Consider the following 15,092-nt stretch of genomic DNA (forward strand, 5'->3'; position numbering starts at 1 on the left):
AATCCATCTTGCCCTGGATCGTCTTTGTGTTGTCAGGTTACACTGAGCTGAGTTGTGCAATGCCTCACTAAGCCACAGCAAACACAATGTGAGATAGAGTGCCTTCTTTCTTCTCGGGAAACATTCCTCTGCCCAAGCTGCTCACTTGTAGCAAGTAGAATCCTTTCCACAGAACCATCCAGCAGCAAGACTTGTTCTGACACATATGGTTTCTAGTGAACATGGTGACATGCTGCACTGTCAGAAAACACTTCAACAAAAAGCAGTTCTGTTTAAAAGGTAAAGGATTTAGACTACATAACATTTATTTATTAATATCTTCAGAATGTTAGGAGCTGGCCAGAGAAAGATAACAGTCCTTGGCAAGGAGCTTGCCCTCTGCCTAGGACAGTAAAATATAGTGTAGAAAAAATAATGTATCTAGTAATCAGAAAGGAGCCCAATAACAAGCCAGGGCCCATAATAAGAAAGTGAATAAATCTGTAAAACAGGTCCATGCTTATCCTGTTACTCATGTATACTTTGTGTCTTATTGCTCAGTTTCAAGACAGAAAGTGCTTATATGTTTGCAATGGAAAAGTATTCAGAGTTTTCTCCATGGACAGAGTGTTTTAATTAATACTAATGATTATATTTCTGGAGAGGCACGTCTAACTTCTTAAAGGAAATGCTCCTGCATACAGTCAATGACTATGTGCTACTTTCTCAAGCCAGCAGAGACCCAAATGGCAAACACTTAATATTTGAATAATGTCCCACTGATTAACTCATTTCCTCAATGTCTTTCTGACCTTCCTTCCACAAAGCCATAAAGCATACACCCCAGGCCTTATTAAGTGAAACTACATAATCCCTACCCTCAGAAGTGAACCCGCAAGTTCTGAGATCTTTACTAACTTCCTCCCTATAAAACACACATTTCAGACACTGTCCTTGAAGTTACAAAACTGTTTGTCTTCCCCTGCACTACCACCCACTGGATTTCAAAACATCCTTTGGTTTCCTTTAAGTAAACTAGAATTGAACTGGGTCTTTTGCCAGGAGTAGGAGGAAAGCATGTGCTTTACAACGTCACATTGCAAAGTATGTAATTCTCAAACCTGGGAAAAGCAGCAATATATATCTGCCCATCCCCTCCCTTGTGTACCTACGGTGATTATATGACAGGAAATTTCGCATTCTGACTGGCAGGCTGGCAGACAGAAGTAGTGCCTGATTCTCCTCTGATTGACACCAGAGTAAGTGAGAAGCCAATTGAGTTAGACTAGTGTGAAAAGAAGTGAAGGGAGAATCAGGCCCATAGCTTGTTCTTGGTTTTTGTTTTTTTAAAGAGAGTTATCTGCTGTACATCAAAAGGCAGACTCACCGCAGCGATCCCGAATGACCAGGTTCCGGCCTTCTTTCAGGTGTATTGTCAGTAGGTAAGCAAAGGAGCTGGGCAAGCTGCTCAAACAGTCATTTCCTTCCTCAAGAGCCTGTGGCAAGGCAAAGAAGTCAGTCGTCAGTTTCACCATCTATGCAGCTCAGCTCACACACAAAAACATGCTTTCTGTTTCTGGAGTGACTTGAAATTCACAGGCCTCATTTCCTCTCCGTATGAAGGGGGAATCCGGGTTACGCAGGTCTTGGCACATGCACACGCACACGCACACATAAAAGCTGACTTTCAAAGGCTTTGTTTTAAAGTCTGTGTCAGAATTACCTATTTTCTTCATTTAAATCATAAATAGAGCTGGTCAGAAATTTCCAAGAAAACAGAGCTTTGTCGGAAAACGCTGATTCGGCTAACCCACAATTATTTTCCGGAAACATCTTGAGTTTGATGAACTTGTATCAAATCAGAGGCAGAGTTCCAAAAGAAACCTGTCTGGTTTCCCGGCAGCCATCTGAGGACCTTGAGGCTTCTAGTGTCCACAGCTCCAAAGCAGCCCTGGCCATGCAGACTGCCTCAGCAGCAGAGCAATTATTTCTTGTCAATTTCAGACAGTAGCTGCCTGGGTCTGGGAGCATAATTCATTTTGAAACAACATGTTTCTGAGCTTCCGAACCCAAATTCTTTTGGAATTTCTGGTCTGCAGGAAATTTCGAAATACTGAAAATGCCTATGAACTAGAAATCCTGAATTTCAGCCAGCTTTAGCAGTAGTCATAACAAACACATAATACAAATAATGATAATCAGAACATCACCACACACATTCACAAGAGATAGAAAAGGGGTAATATAAGGGATGGGCCATAAGTGAGAATGACAAATAATACTGCAGATATGCATTGTACGCTGGTGATTTCTATTAAGATTTCCAAGTTGGAGTAACATAAAATTTTGTTCTTTTCCTGCTACTTTCTTCTACTTTTTACATTCATCTCCACTCAGATATGTTCATTTCCAATGTATAACATTTCTCTGGACAACTTTCATAAAGATATCTAATATTTTACAGTCCTTCCCTATGTGTTTGTGCAGCATTTATCACAATGGGGCCCTGATCTTGGTTGGGAACTCCAGCTGTTGCCAATAATATAAACCAGTGTTTTCCAAACTTAGGATGCCGCCGCTTGTGTAGGGAAAGCCCCGGGCAGGCCGGGCCAGTTTGTTTACCTGCCCCGTCTGCGGGTCTGGCTGATCACAGCTCCCACTGGCCGTGGTTCGCTGCTCCATGCCAATGGGGGCTGCGGGAAGCGGCGCAGGCCAAGGGATGTACTGGCTACCGCTTCCTGGAGCCCCCATTGGCCTGGAGAAGTGAACCGCAGCCAGTCGGAGCCGCAATCGGCCGGACCTGCGGACGCGGCAGGTAAACAAACCGGCCCGGCCCGCCAGGGGCTTTCCCTACACAAGTGGCATCCCAAATTTGGGAAACACTGCTCTAAGCAATACAGTTGGAAGGCTCTTTTGTATCCAACCCTTTCTTTTGACAGGTATTTGAAAAATGTGGCAGTTTGTATGTGAAATCTCATTTGAAAATGGTGTTGTTTTCTAGAGTACCTTAGTTCTTTTGACATGTGATTGTCTCACACCACTTCCCCTCACCCACACACCAAAAAGACAAACAAAACAAAATATTTTAAGGAAGTTGAAGATTCAGGTGTACAGTATTCCCAGTATCTGTAAGGAGCTGAACCCAAATCTAAATTTAACCCCCATTTTCCCAGATAGTCTGCTCAGGAGTCAAAACATTTCAAACACATAAACTTACAATTTCTTCATCAAAAAGTTGAGAGGACATTGAAGATTCCAGATCTATCCCTTCACATGGATGCTGTTAAAAATAAAATTTAAAAAGATCATCAAATAAGCAAAAGAAATATTGGGATTCCCCTCACCTAACACAACAAATATTCTCAGGTCTTAATACTCCATGCAATATGCATCAAACATATAGATGCCCTTAAAAGTAAACAGCTCTCTGCCTTTTCAGGAGTGGGAGCGGGCAGGCAGTAAACCAAAAATTTAAACAACTATGCATGCTTAAATGTAGCATTAAAAACAGGTTGACAAATTAGTGCTTCTGCGAAAGGGTCTGTAAAATAAATCTTCATTGGCATGGAGGCAGGGTTTGGAAAGGTGAGCCAATTTCAAGTGTGAGGTTCATAGTACAGATATCCTTTCCACAAAGTATTCTGAACATGGGAAGGGCTGAATTACCCCTAACTTCCTATCGGTGCTAGTAGGAGATGAAGGCACTCAGACACTTGAAAGACCCTCACTGTGTACTGCTCTCCCATTTTACCACAAACTCTGCTTATAAGGCCTCATCCACACATAAAAGTTGTACCACTTTAGCTATACTGGTATAGTTAAAGTGGTACAACCCTTCTAATATGAACCCTGTTATACGGGTATAAATGTATTTATACCAGCATAGCTTATTCCCAAGTAGGAAGAGGTATAATACAAGACACCTTTACACTGATATAACTGCATCCACACTAGTGGCTGCATCAGAATAACTATAATTGACAGACTTGCATTGGCACTAGCTGTGTGTGGATCAGGCCTAACATAACCATAATGCAAACATGTTACATGGTATACTGCTATCTTCACTCTCTGGTGGCTGGTCCACACAGAAAAGAAGAGCCTTCTAGTTCTTCCAGAGATTGGAATGATCCCTTTCGCTCAGATGGTAGAAGACCATGCTTTCAGTGATGAATATTCCTGGTTAAAACCCTGCTGATGGCTGGGGGTGGGGGGGAGTGGAGGGGTGGATAGAGACTGAGGAATTGTTACACTTCCACAATTTAGTGAATTACCACTCTGCATTCCAACACTGTGCTAGCGATGCTATACGTATGGATGATAAGACTGTTTCTGTCACAGTCCCAATTCCAGGTGCTTAAAAAAAGAGCAGGAGCAACAGCATACTAGAGATAAGGGGAAGGGAAATGACACTTCAGGTTGAAATTTCTAATTCACCTTCTCAATCCAAAGGCACAGCTTTTTTAATGGGGAAATTTTTGTAATATCTCATTGTGTATTTTAGTTTGGAGATCTCTAAGCCTGGGGAGAGGAAAAGAAGAAATCAAATTAAAATCTTAGAAATTCAAATAACTCCGCCATTTAAATTTTAAAACTTCAAACCTGGTATGTGATGTACATCAGTGGTTCTCAAACTAGGGCCGCTGCTCATTCAGGGGAAGCCCCTGGTGAGCCGGGACGGTTTGCTTCCCTGCTGCGTCCGCAGGTTTGGCTGATCGCAGCTCCCAGTGGCTGCAGTTCGCCACTCCAGGCCAATGTGGGCTGTGGGAAGCAGCGGCCAGTACGTCCCTCCGCCCGCGCCGCTTCCCGCAGCTCCCATTGGTCTGGAGCAGCGAACCTCGGCCACTGGGAACTGCGATTGGCCGAACCTGCAGACGCAGCAGGTAAACAAACCGGCTCGGCCCGCATGGGGCTTTCCCTGAAAAAGTGGCAACCCTAGTTTGAGAACCACTGATGTATATAACTCTTCATGAGGGAAACATGTTTTACCAAGTTAAAAAAGATTGACTGAGACAAAGTTTGTCAAGGAGATGGGGGGGAGAGGGGAAAGGAAACACGTTCTGTGCCATTTTCTATAATAATTGAAAAAAAATGCTGCCTGGCCCTTCTGTGCATATGGGAAAAGAGGTGGCACAGGCGGGAGGCCAGGGTGCAACTTCTGCAGCCAAAGCTCGACTCCTCCAAACCCTCGAGTTTGCATCTGCAGGTGTTTAATGGGCAAGTCGACACTGCACAAATCTTACAGCTGCGTGTAGAGCACTTACCTGTGCTTGGGGGTGTGCAGTATATAAATAGCACCCTGGAGTATATACCTTACACAGCTCTCTATGTACCCAAGCAGTACTTTCCCCGTCTACACTGCTGTTTTGGAGTGCTATTTGAGCCTGCTTATGGAGCCTTTCCCCGCTGCCTCCTCCCTGCCAGAGACTTTCCCAGCAGCCACATGTAGCTACACATGGCAATGTGGACGCAGCCTGCTTTCACTGAGGCAGGTAGCTACATGTACCTTACATGCCACTGCCAGTGGTGTGCAGTGTAGACACACCTTATGAGTGCTCCATGCAGGGGCGCTGGAACAGGGGGGGCCATGGACCGCTGGCCCCATCACTTTTTACCGGCCATAAGGGCGAGTGCTGGGGGGGAGTGGGGCCTTGGGGAAAAAGGCAATCAGGGGCAGGGACTTGGGAAGAAGGGCCTCAGGGGAAGGGGCAGTGTAGGGTCAGGGCCTTGGGGGGGGAAGGGGCAGTGTGGGGGAGGGGCCATAGTTCAGGCACCGGTGGGGCCCCACACACACACTTTTAGGGGACTTCCACTGTTTCTGACTCCATGCATCGAGCCAAGGATGGGCTATCTGTAGGGCTAAAAGTGGACATCTGGGTCAGGACACCCCTGATAACACTATGGCCACTGGTACAGGTCCCTGCTCAGATTTCTTCTGCTCTTAGGAGGCATAACATGAGAGGGCAGCTGTACTGGTTTCACACAGGATGATCACATTGGTCAGAATTTCAGCATAGAATAATGCCAAGAAGGATGATATCCCTCTCCCAAACACACACTGACACACACGGCCCAGAATTCTCTCTCTCACACACACAGAGCCCGGAAATCAATCCTCAAGTGCTGTCATCATTATTTATTATTTGCATGGTGATGGAGCATAGAGGCACGATCAGGGCCCTGTTGTGTTAAGCACTGTACAAACATAACAAAAAGGCTAGCTCCTGCCCCAGGCACCTTTCAGTCAGACAGACATTGATACACTGAATAAATGCAAATATATTTATACTTCAAAACTTAATCACTCCGTTTTTCTTTTTTAATTTTCAAAAAATAAATTGCATTTAAAAAAAACTACATTAATGCCACATTACAACTGACATTTTATCCGTATAATAGGCAGGAAATGTGAAGTTATGGTTCCCCCAGTAACCATAACTTGGCCACATTGCAAACACACATTAAACTCAGCAAAATTATCATCAGATAATGGAACAGAAGAGGCTCCCTGCACGAAAGGGCTGAGTTACAGTTGCTTGGGGACCTTTAACTTTGCGTTTCCTGACTAGCGTGCATAAAATCTCAATTGTGTTACCTTAAACCAGTGGTTCTCACACTGGGGGCCCGGGTGGGCCAAGCCGGTTTGTTTACCTGCCGGGTCCGCAGGTTTAGCCGATCGCGGCTCCCATTGGCTGCGGTTCGCCGCTCCAGGCCAATGGGAGCTGCGGGAAATGGCGGCAGACAAGGGATTTGCTGGCTGCTGCTTCCCGCAGCCCCCCTTGGCCTAGAGCGGCAAACCGCGGCCAGTGGGAGCCGCAATCAGCCGAACCTGCGGACCTGGCAGGTAAACAAACCAGCCCGGCCCGCCAGGGGCTTTCCCTACACAATCGGCGGCCCCAGTTTGAGAACCACTGCCTTAAACAGATTTCTAGCAGTCTGAGGCTTTAAAGGAATTTCCGTCAGGTACCATCAGCTGTATTGATAATAGTCTGGCTCTACATCTTTGTTTTAAACTGCATAAATGGAAGATCAAATAACATTGCAGAAAAGTGAAATGAAAAATGTGTGTCTCTTTGATACCTGCATACCATTTATGATAAACCACTTACCGCAAAATTTTAGTTCAACCTTTCTTTTTTCCTCATACATTTTGCATCCTATCTTTGGAACAAAGTTATAGTTTTCAGATAATGAAACTAGTTATAATTTGATTTCCGTACATTTCTATTATTCTAGTAAATCTAAATTCACTGAGATTCTTGAATATACATGCCTAAAAACATGGCATTGACTCCTTGGTGTTATGCAACAACACGGCAGCTAAATTAGTTTTTGCAATTAAATTTGAGCAATATTAAATATTTCATCTTTTTTTCAAAATGGAGATTTTTCTATTATATATAAAGAGGTTAACAGAAATGGGGAAAATATCATGAACATTTTCATATTTTGTTTACATTTTTGGTCCAAATTTCATTCGGTCAGACTGTCCCACAATAGTAGATCTGCAAAGACTGATTCTGATCTGATCAATAGTGAAGCCAGGAGAAACTTCTTTGAAGTCAGTGGAGTTACACCAGGGTAAGAGAGACTCAGGTTCACAGTATTAAGAATCCAGGTTTTTTATTTATTTTTTTCAAAGATTTAGACTGAAAGTGCAAAATGAGAAGAAATACACAGGGAGCCAAATCCAGATCAGGGAAAACTTTTGTTAAATATCAGGTGCTCAGGGTCTCAAGGAATCAAGGGGAATTTTGCCCAAATAAGGTTTGGAGAATTTGACCTCCCAGGGCCGCCGACGGGGGCAAAGGGGGAAATTGCCCAGGGACCTGGGCGATTTAAAAGGGCCCGGGGGTCCCGGCCATTTTAAATCGCCCGGGTGGGCCGCAGGGCTCCTAGGTGCGCGCGGGCTGGTACTGGCAGCAGCGAAGGCAGCCCGGAGGGCATGTGGAAGCCCTGCCCGTGCCAGAAGAGCGCCCCCAGCAGCGCAACCGGCAGCAGCTCAAGCCCATTGACTGTTCTGCCCCGGAGCCCGGAATGGCTGTCAGTGGGCTTGTGACCTCCTATACCTGGACTGTAAAATCAGCATCATTCACATAGCTAATATTTCCTGGTTAGTCACTTTGTAAACCAGAACATAAAGCACTGTCCAATTCCTGCTCAAAGGTAAGAAGAGATTTTCCCTCTTTCATTGTTATTTGTATTCTGGTAGTATCCAGAGGCCCTAGTCAGGACTGAAGTCCTATTGTGCTTGTTGCTGTACAGACATACAGCAAGACAGTCCCTATCCCCAAAAAGCTTACAACCTCCATCTTCTCTAACCTTATCTGGAGGGATGGTTGAGATACAAGAAGGCAATGGGATAGGACCCCGGTCGTTAGTGACCTACTGTAAAGTTGTTACTAGTTATGACTTGGTGGTTTTAGTCCATTTTACCATGGACAAGTATCTACGTCCCAAAATAAACCCCAACAACTGGCATTAATTGGCACCCTTGTGGGTATCTCAGCAGAGAGGCCAGGAACTAAATGGGTTATTAAACTCAAGCTACTCTTTCATCCTCAGAGGTTATGCCTCCAAATCAGAGTCGAGGCACACTGGTGTGTGCAGGAAGGTTATATGGCTGCTGCCTGTGATGTACCTGTTCTGTGGATAAACCGGACTTCCATCTTTAGGGTTGTCAAACTGCAACCTTTCTCAAGTATATAATGGGGATAACCCCATTTCAGCGGGCACCTAATAAATGTGATCACTCATCAAAGCCTATCTTTCTTGCACTAGGCCAAATTCTGCTGTCATTTAAACTGGTGTAAATCCAGAGTCACTCCGCTGCCGTCCCTGAAATTACTACAATTTGCAATGGAGTGAATGACAGCAGGATGGAGCCCAGTATTTTGTTTCATTTACCATTTTAAATAAACTAAAAAAATAAGATATATAAAGGAAAGAAACACTTCTGTGATCCATTCACTGGTAAATATTGGGTGCCCAAAATGCAAGGATAAAAATATTCATTATATATTATGGAAAACTTAAAAAGGCACTTTAGCCCGGCAGTAGGCTCTACTGACATCTATTTAAAAGGGTAAGACATAACACAGAGAACCACCACCAGATAGTGACAATAGATGGCTAGCCCCCAAGCAAAAGAAAATTCACACTGAAGAATCATCCATTCTCCCCCAAATATCACCTCTCTGGCAACATTTCTGTTTTCAAAAGCCACAGAGAAAAGAGGAGCCTTGTAAGGTCTTCTGAAGGTCACTAAGACGGGGGAGCAAATTCCAAAGCAGAGGGGTACTCCAGTTGCATCTTAAAGACTAAGATTAGTTAAGGTTAAGTTTTTTCTGCAGCTGATCCTAATATAAATAGTATTGGAGACTGTGTGTTTTGAATACCTAGCACAGTAGTTTAGAGCAGTGGCTAATCTTTAATATGGTGTAAAACCACAATCACACATTCAAATTCTATACCACACAGAACTCGGGTTGTAGCAGGACATGTGCTGACTGAAGTAAAATAAGGAAATGGGTAGATGATACACAACACAGCCAAGCACTTTAGAAAAATATTGCTGGCTGGTTCAGAAGGTCTGACTTCCTTCCGAATCCTCTGGTTCTGTGATCAGTGAGATGAAGCTCTGTGGTTACAAAAGAATGTTGAAAATCTTTAGAGCAGGGGTGGGGAACATATGGCCTACGTGCTGGATCCGGCTCTTTGCTTAATTTCATCTTGCCCACGGAGCAGGGTCGGGGGCTCACCCTGCTCTGCCCAGCACTCCAGCCAGGGAGCGGGGTCGAGGCCACTGGCAAGCCCCCACGCGCCCTGACCCCCTTCCTCAGCAGACGGAGATGGGGAGGGGGGTTGGCGCAGTTGGGGGCATCATTTTTCCAGAGTCCCCCAACTGGCTGGGGCTTGTGAGCATCCTCCCTTGACCCAGTGGCTAATCTGACAGTGGGAAGGGAATGGGCGAGCGAGCGGGCGGCCCAGCAGTGACAGAGAATGCTCAAAAAAGGTAGGCCTGCCTCTTGGGGAGCCAGGCCCGGTGTGGGGTGGGAGCCATTGCCGCTGGAGAGTGGCGTCTCCTCTCGGAGCTGGTGAGCACCTGGGGCCCGAGGAGCCATTGCCCAGAATGTCCATCGCCTCCCACAAGGTCAGATGGAGGGGATGGGTGGGAGGCGGCCCCAAACCCTCCTCCCCATCCCCACCCTGCCCCCTGTCATTTCCCACCCATCCGAAGTCGGGGCCCACCCAAGTGTCCTGTCCAGGGAGAGGACGTCCCCTCTCGGTCAAGTTCTGGGGAGGAACCCTCTCCCACACTCCCAGGGATCTTGCACTTGGTTCTGCCCCCCCACCCCCCCAGAAATATACTGACAAACTGGGGTGGGGGGCGGGATTCAGAGAAGACCACACGACAGCACCAGAGGATGGTAGGGCTGATTTATGGTGAGAACCGCATCACAGCATCTGATCCAAAGACCGGGATAGTCCTCTGGCCACGTCTAACTCACCCGGGGCATCATTTCAGATTTTGAGGGGCTGGGAGGAATCCAATCCCCTGCTCAAAGCAGGACCAACACCAATTAAATAAATCATCCCAGCCAAGGCTTTGTCAAGCCAGGCCTTAAAAACCTCTAAGGAAGGAGATTCCAACACCTCCCTAGGTAACCCATTCCAGTGCTTCTCCACCCGCCTAGAGAAAGTGTTTCCTAATATCTAACCTAGACCTCCACCACTGCAACTTGAGACCATTACTCCTTGTTCTGTCATCTGCCACCACTGAGAACAGCCGAGCTCCACCCTCTTTGGAACCCCCCCTTCAGGTAGTTGAAGGCTGCTATCAAATCCCCCCTCACTCTTCTCTTCTGCAGACTAAATAATCCCAGTTCCCTCAGTCTCTCCTTGTAAGTCATATGCCCCAGCCCCTTAATCATTTTCGTTGCCCTCCGCTGGACTCTCTCCAATTTGTCCACATCCCTTCTGTAGTGGGGGGACCAAAACTGGACACAGTACTCCAGGTGTGGCCTCACCAGTGCCGAATAGAGGGGAATAATCACTTCCCTCAATCTGTTGTCAATGCTAATACAGCCCAATATGCTGTTGGCCTTCTTGGCAACGAGGGCACACTGCTGACTCATATCCAGCTTCTCGTCCACTGTAATCCCCAGGTCCTTTTCCGCAGAACTTCTGACTAGCCAGTCAGTCCCCAGCCTGTAGCGGTGCCTGGGATTCTTCCTTCCTAAGTGCAGGACTCCGCATTTGTCCGTGTTGAACCTCATCAGATTTCTTTTGGCCCAATCCTCCAATTTGTCTAAGTCACTCTGGACCCTATCTCTACCCTCCAGTGTATCTTTCTCTTTTATTAAAAAGGGGAATGTATTTTTCTAATCATTTTGGCATTTATGTTTACTGATCACAATCATGTATGTGACTCACTAATATTTGACTCCTTAATTGCTATTGGTATCATAGTTGGAACTAGATTTATTTTCATGCCAATTGTAAGTTATTTTACAGATATAACTAAAAATACATTTGAAAATAAGCAAATTTCATCTGTCCAGTGTCTAAAGTTATGTGTTTAGCTAATGGTTTTTTAAACTGGCACTGCTAAAGTTAGTACAAGCAAAAGTTACATTCTAGGAGGATACTATTGATTGTACTACTTTAAATAATGAATGACAAAGCACAATATGATAATGATATTTACTCCAGCCAGGGCAGGTTAGGCATTTTAGAACTCACTATTCAGTTATAACAGTAACTATATCCCTCATGTATATCAGCTTACAACTTTATAGTGCAATTATAAAATGTCTCGGTTATACCATTTCCCCAACTTTTCTAATGTAAACCAACCCTAAATTGTGATATCTACATCAGGGAAAATCAGGGACTTTGTCACTCTTCGGGATTGTGGGACTGGATGTTTCTGCTAGAATGAACAGCAGTGAAACAGTTAACAATACAGTTATTTACAATAAATGGGGTAGTTCTCACCTTCTCACAGATTTCAGGAACACAACACTGCACTGGTTTAGTACTTGTCTTACACTTGAAAACTTATCTCTGCAATCATAAGGAATAGATTTATTTTTTTGTTTGTTTTCAATTGAAAGCTTAAGTTCTGGAGAACATTTCTGTGGCCTGGGTTGGATTCTGTGGCTGCAGAACATTTAGCGCCCTGGCAATGGATTGGGAACAGCTCTAAGGAACTGCCACAATGTCAGCTACAATGATTTTTAACTGCAAGCTTGGCAACCATTTGGATGGGGGCTAAACCACATTCTAGACTAAACTCCTAACTAGACCAGGTCACTAGCAAGGCTAGAGCAGTAGACCAGATTCACTCCAGGGTACAATGGGATGGCAACAAAGCCCCAGGAGTGGAATACACCAAAAAGGGGCAAGTGGGATGGCAGGAGGAACAGCTTTTTCTGTAGGTGAATACAGGAGACTTGAGGGTGGGGGTTCATGGAGGTGTGTTTTACACGTTCTGCATCAGCTTGTGTCAATATGGCCCTCAGTTTTGAAACATGAGCCACTATACTAGCTTGCTCAAATGAGATTGGAGGCACCCGTTTGGCAAGACGCAGGTATGCCCCTGGTTTCTTCGCTCTACTTGAAGCTCACTGTGGACAGCAAATATCATTTTGGCTCAAAAGAAAGCAGAGTGTAAATGGTGCAGGGGGGCAGCAATGGAATAGGCCAGTAAGTCGTACTAATGACACATTTTGTAAAGAGAGACACGTGGCTATAAAACGCTTCCCTGGTGTCTATACAGTGACTAACCAAATGAATGGATTTGGACGTGTACAAGGAAATGGGACTATTCAGTACCTCATCCATAAAGAGGTGGTCAAGAGCAGCAAGATCTTGTGGGGAGGGGAGGAGTTTCCAGCCCTGTTACCGAAAAGGGCAGGCTGTACAGCAATGACAGCGTGGACAGGTACTGCAGAGCACTAGGGGGCGATGGAGAGCATCAGAACCGTCTGAGGTCATCCTTAGCGGAAACAGCAGTTTAGGTATCACAGTTAAGTGATGGTGCAGATGATGAAACCAGGTCAGAGACTTCTAGGCCCCAGTTCTTGGGTCCAGGGAAATGGCGTCTGGAGCAGGACTGGGAGGTGGGAGGAAGGTGGCTGTATGTCATCTTCGGACCTCATTGAGACTTAGGGCTGCTGCAGAGGAGTGAGTTTGGTCCCCAGCATAAGAATGGGCTGCTCTAAGTTAGACTGGCAGGTATTATCCAAGGCAGGGATCAGCAACCTTTGGCACGCAGCCTGCCAGGGTAAGCCCCCTGGCGGCTGGGCCGGCTTGTTTACCTGCAGGTTTGGCCGATCGCGGCTTCCACTGGCCGCGGTTCACCGTCCCAGCCCAATGGGGGCTGAGGGATGTGCTGGCCACCGCTTCCTTCAGCCCCAATTGGCCTGGAGTGGTGAACCAGGGCCAGTGGGAGCCATGATCGGCTAAACCTGCGGACACAGCAGGTAAACAAACCAGCCCGGCCCGCCAGGGTCTTTCCCTGGAGGGTCACGTGCCAAAGGTTGCCAATCCCTGGTCCAATGAGTCACTACACCAGCCAAGGATCAGTCAGAAGGCAGCTATTCTCCTCAGACATGCCCTTGATGCTGGATGCTGAGAGGTGATGTTGCACAGACCAGAGCTGTAAGAGTCCTCAGTGGTCAGTTAGGTCAGCTTTACGACCACTTTGTACTGCCAGGGTGGTACAAGGGAACCCCAGTGAGGGCCAGGCTCTGGACCAACATGTACAACGCCTGAAATGAAGATGTAACAAGGACACTTTGGAGTCAGAAAAGGGGCGCTGAGAATTGTTTCATGCAATGGCAAGTAGGGAATCAGAAAAGGTATCCTGGAGTCAGTGTGATGCGGTCCAAGGAAGAGTACTTCCTGATCAAGATGGATGGATGGATAGACAGACAGACTGTACAAATAAAATGAGTTGCTGTAAGAAACTGGAACAGGTGAGGATTCAAAGAGGAGAAAGGGAAAAGGCATGTTTGATTTTGTGACTACTCCCCATTGCAACAATTCCCCCTTTATAACATAACCCACTGGTTCTCAAACTGGGGCTGCCGCTTGTGTAGGGAAAGCCCCTGGCAGGCCGGGCCAGTTTCTTTACCTGCCAGGTCAACAGGTTCGGCTGATCGCAGCTCCCACTGGCCACTCCAGGCTGCAGGAAGCTGCGGCCAGCAAATCCCTTGTCCCATGCCAACAACAAGCAAAGCAAGGACTTGAACCTGCATCTCCCCCATACCAGTCCGGTATCCTAACCGCCCAGCTACAGAGTGAGTTAGTTGGTTGATTGGTCACAACACACACACAGAATCCTTACTGACAAAAACTTTGTTGAAACTATTAAGTCTCTGTGCAATTAGAGAGGCTTCAGAGAAGAGCCATGCAAATGATGACAGAATTAGAAACATGCCTTAGTGATAGACTCAAAGAGGTAAATTTATTTAGCCTAACAAAGAGACGGTTAAGGGCTGACTTGGGCTATGTCTACACTACAGATCTTACAGCAGTACAGCTGCACTGCGGTAAGATCTCCCATGTAACCGCTCTATGCCGAAGGGAAAGAGCTCTCCCACTGGCATAATTAAACCACCCCCAACGAGTGGCAGTAGCTATGTCAGCGGGAAAGCTGTCTGTCCACACCTGTGCTTTTGTCAGTGAAACTCAATGTCGGTCGGGGGTGTTTGTTTCACATCTCTGACCAAAAAAAGATTTGCCGACAAAAGTAGTAGTGTAGACAAAGCCTTGATGACTGTCTACATAGGGAACAAATATTTAATAATAGATTCTTCAATCTAGCAGAGAGAGGTATAACATGATCCAATGGCTGGAAATTGAAGCTAGACAAATTCAGGCTGGAAATAAGGCGTACATTTTTAACAGTGAGAGTAATGAACCACTAGAACAACTTACCAAGGATCATGGTGGGTTCTCCATCACTGACAACTTTTAAATCAAGATTGGATGTTTTACTAAAAGATCTACTCTAGGAATTTATTTGGGGAAGTTCTATGGCCTGTGCTATATAGGAGGTCAAACTAAATGATCACAATTGTCCCTTCTGGCCTTTCAATCTA

At 45.8% G+C, this 15,092-nt stretch overlaps 1 protein-coding gene across 3 annotated transcripts in view; it reads right to left on the reverse strand.

Annotated features, from left to right (window-relative positions):
• Positions 1 to 15,092, reverse strand: part of MCTP2 (multiple C2 and transmembrane domain containing 2) — a 161,918-nt gene that overhangs the window by 119,992 nt on the left and 26,834 nt on the right. For all 3 annotated transcript variants that reach the window (XM_044980842.1, XM_044980844.1, XM_044980843.1), the window contains exons 3-4: positions 3,197 to 3,259; positions 1,367 to 1,475 (exon numbers count right to left, since the gene is read on the reverse strand). In XM_044980842.1, coding sequence (XP_044836777.1) covers positions 1,367 to 1,475; positions 3,197 to 3,259 — 172 coding nt within the window. The remainder of the gene's footprint in view (positions 1 to 1,366; positions 1,476 to 3,196; positions 3,260 to 15,092) is intronic.

This window comes from Mauremys mutica, chromosome 11, assembly GCF_020497125.1.
Source record: "Mauremys mutica isolate MM-2020 ecotype Southern chromosome 11, ASM2049712v1, whole genome shotgun sequence".
NCBI lineage: Eukaryota > Metazoa > Chordata > Testudines > Geoemydidae > Mauremys > Mauremys mutica.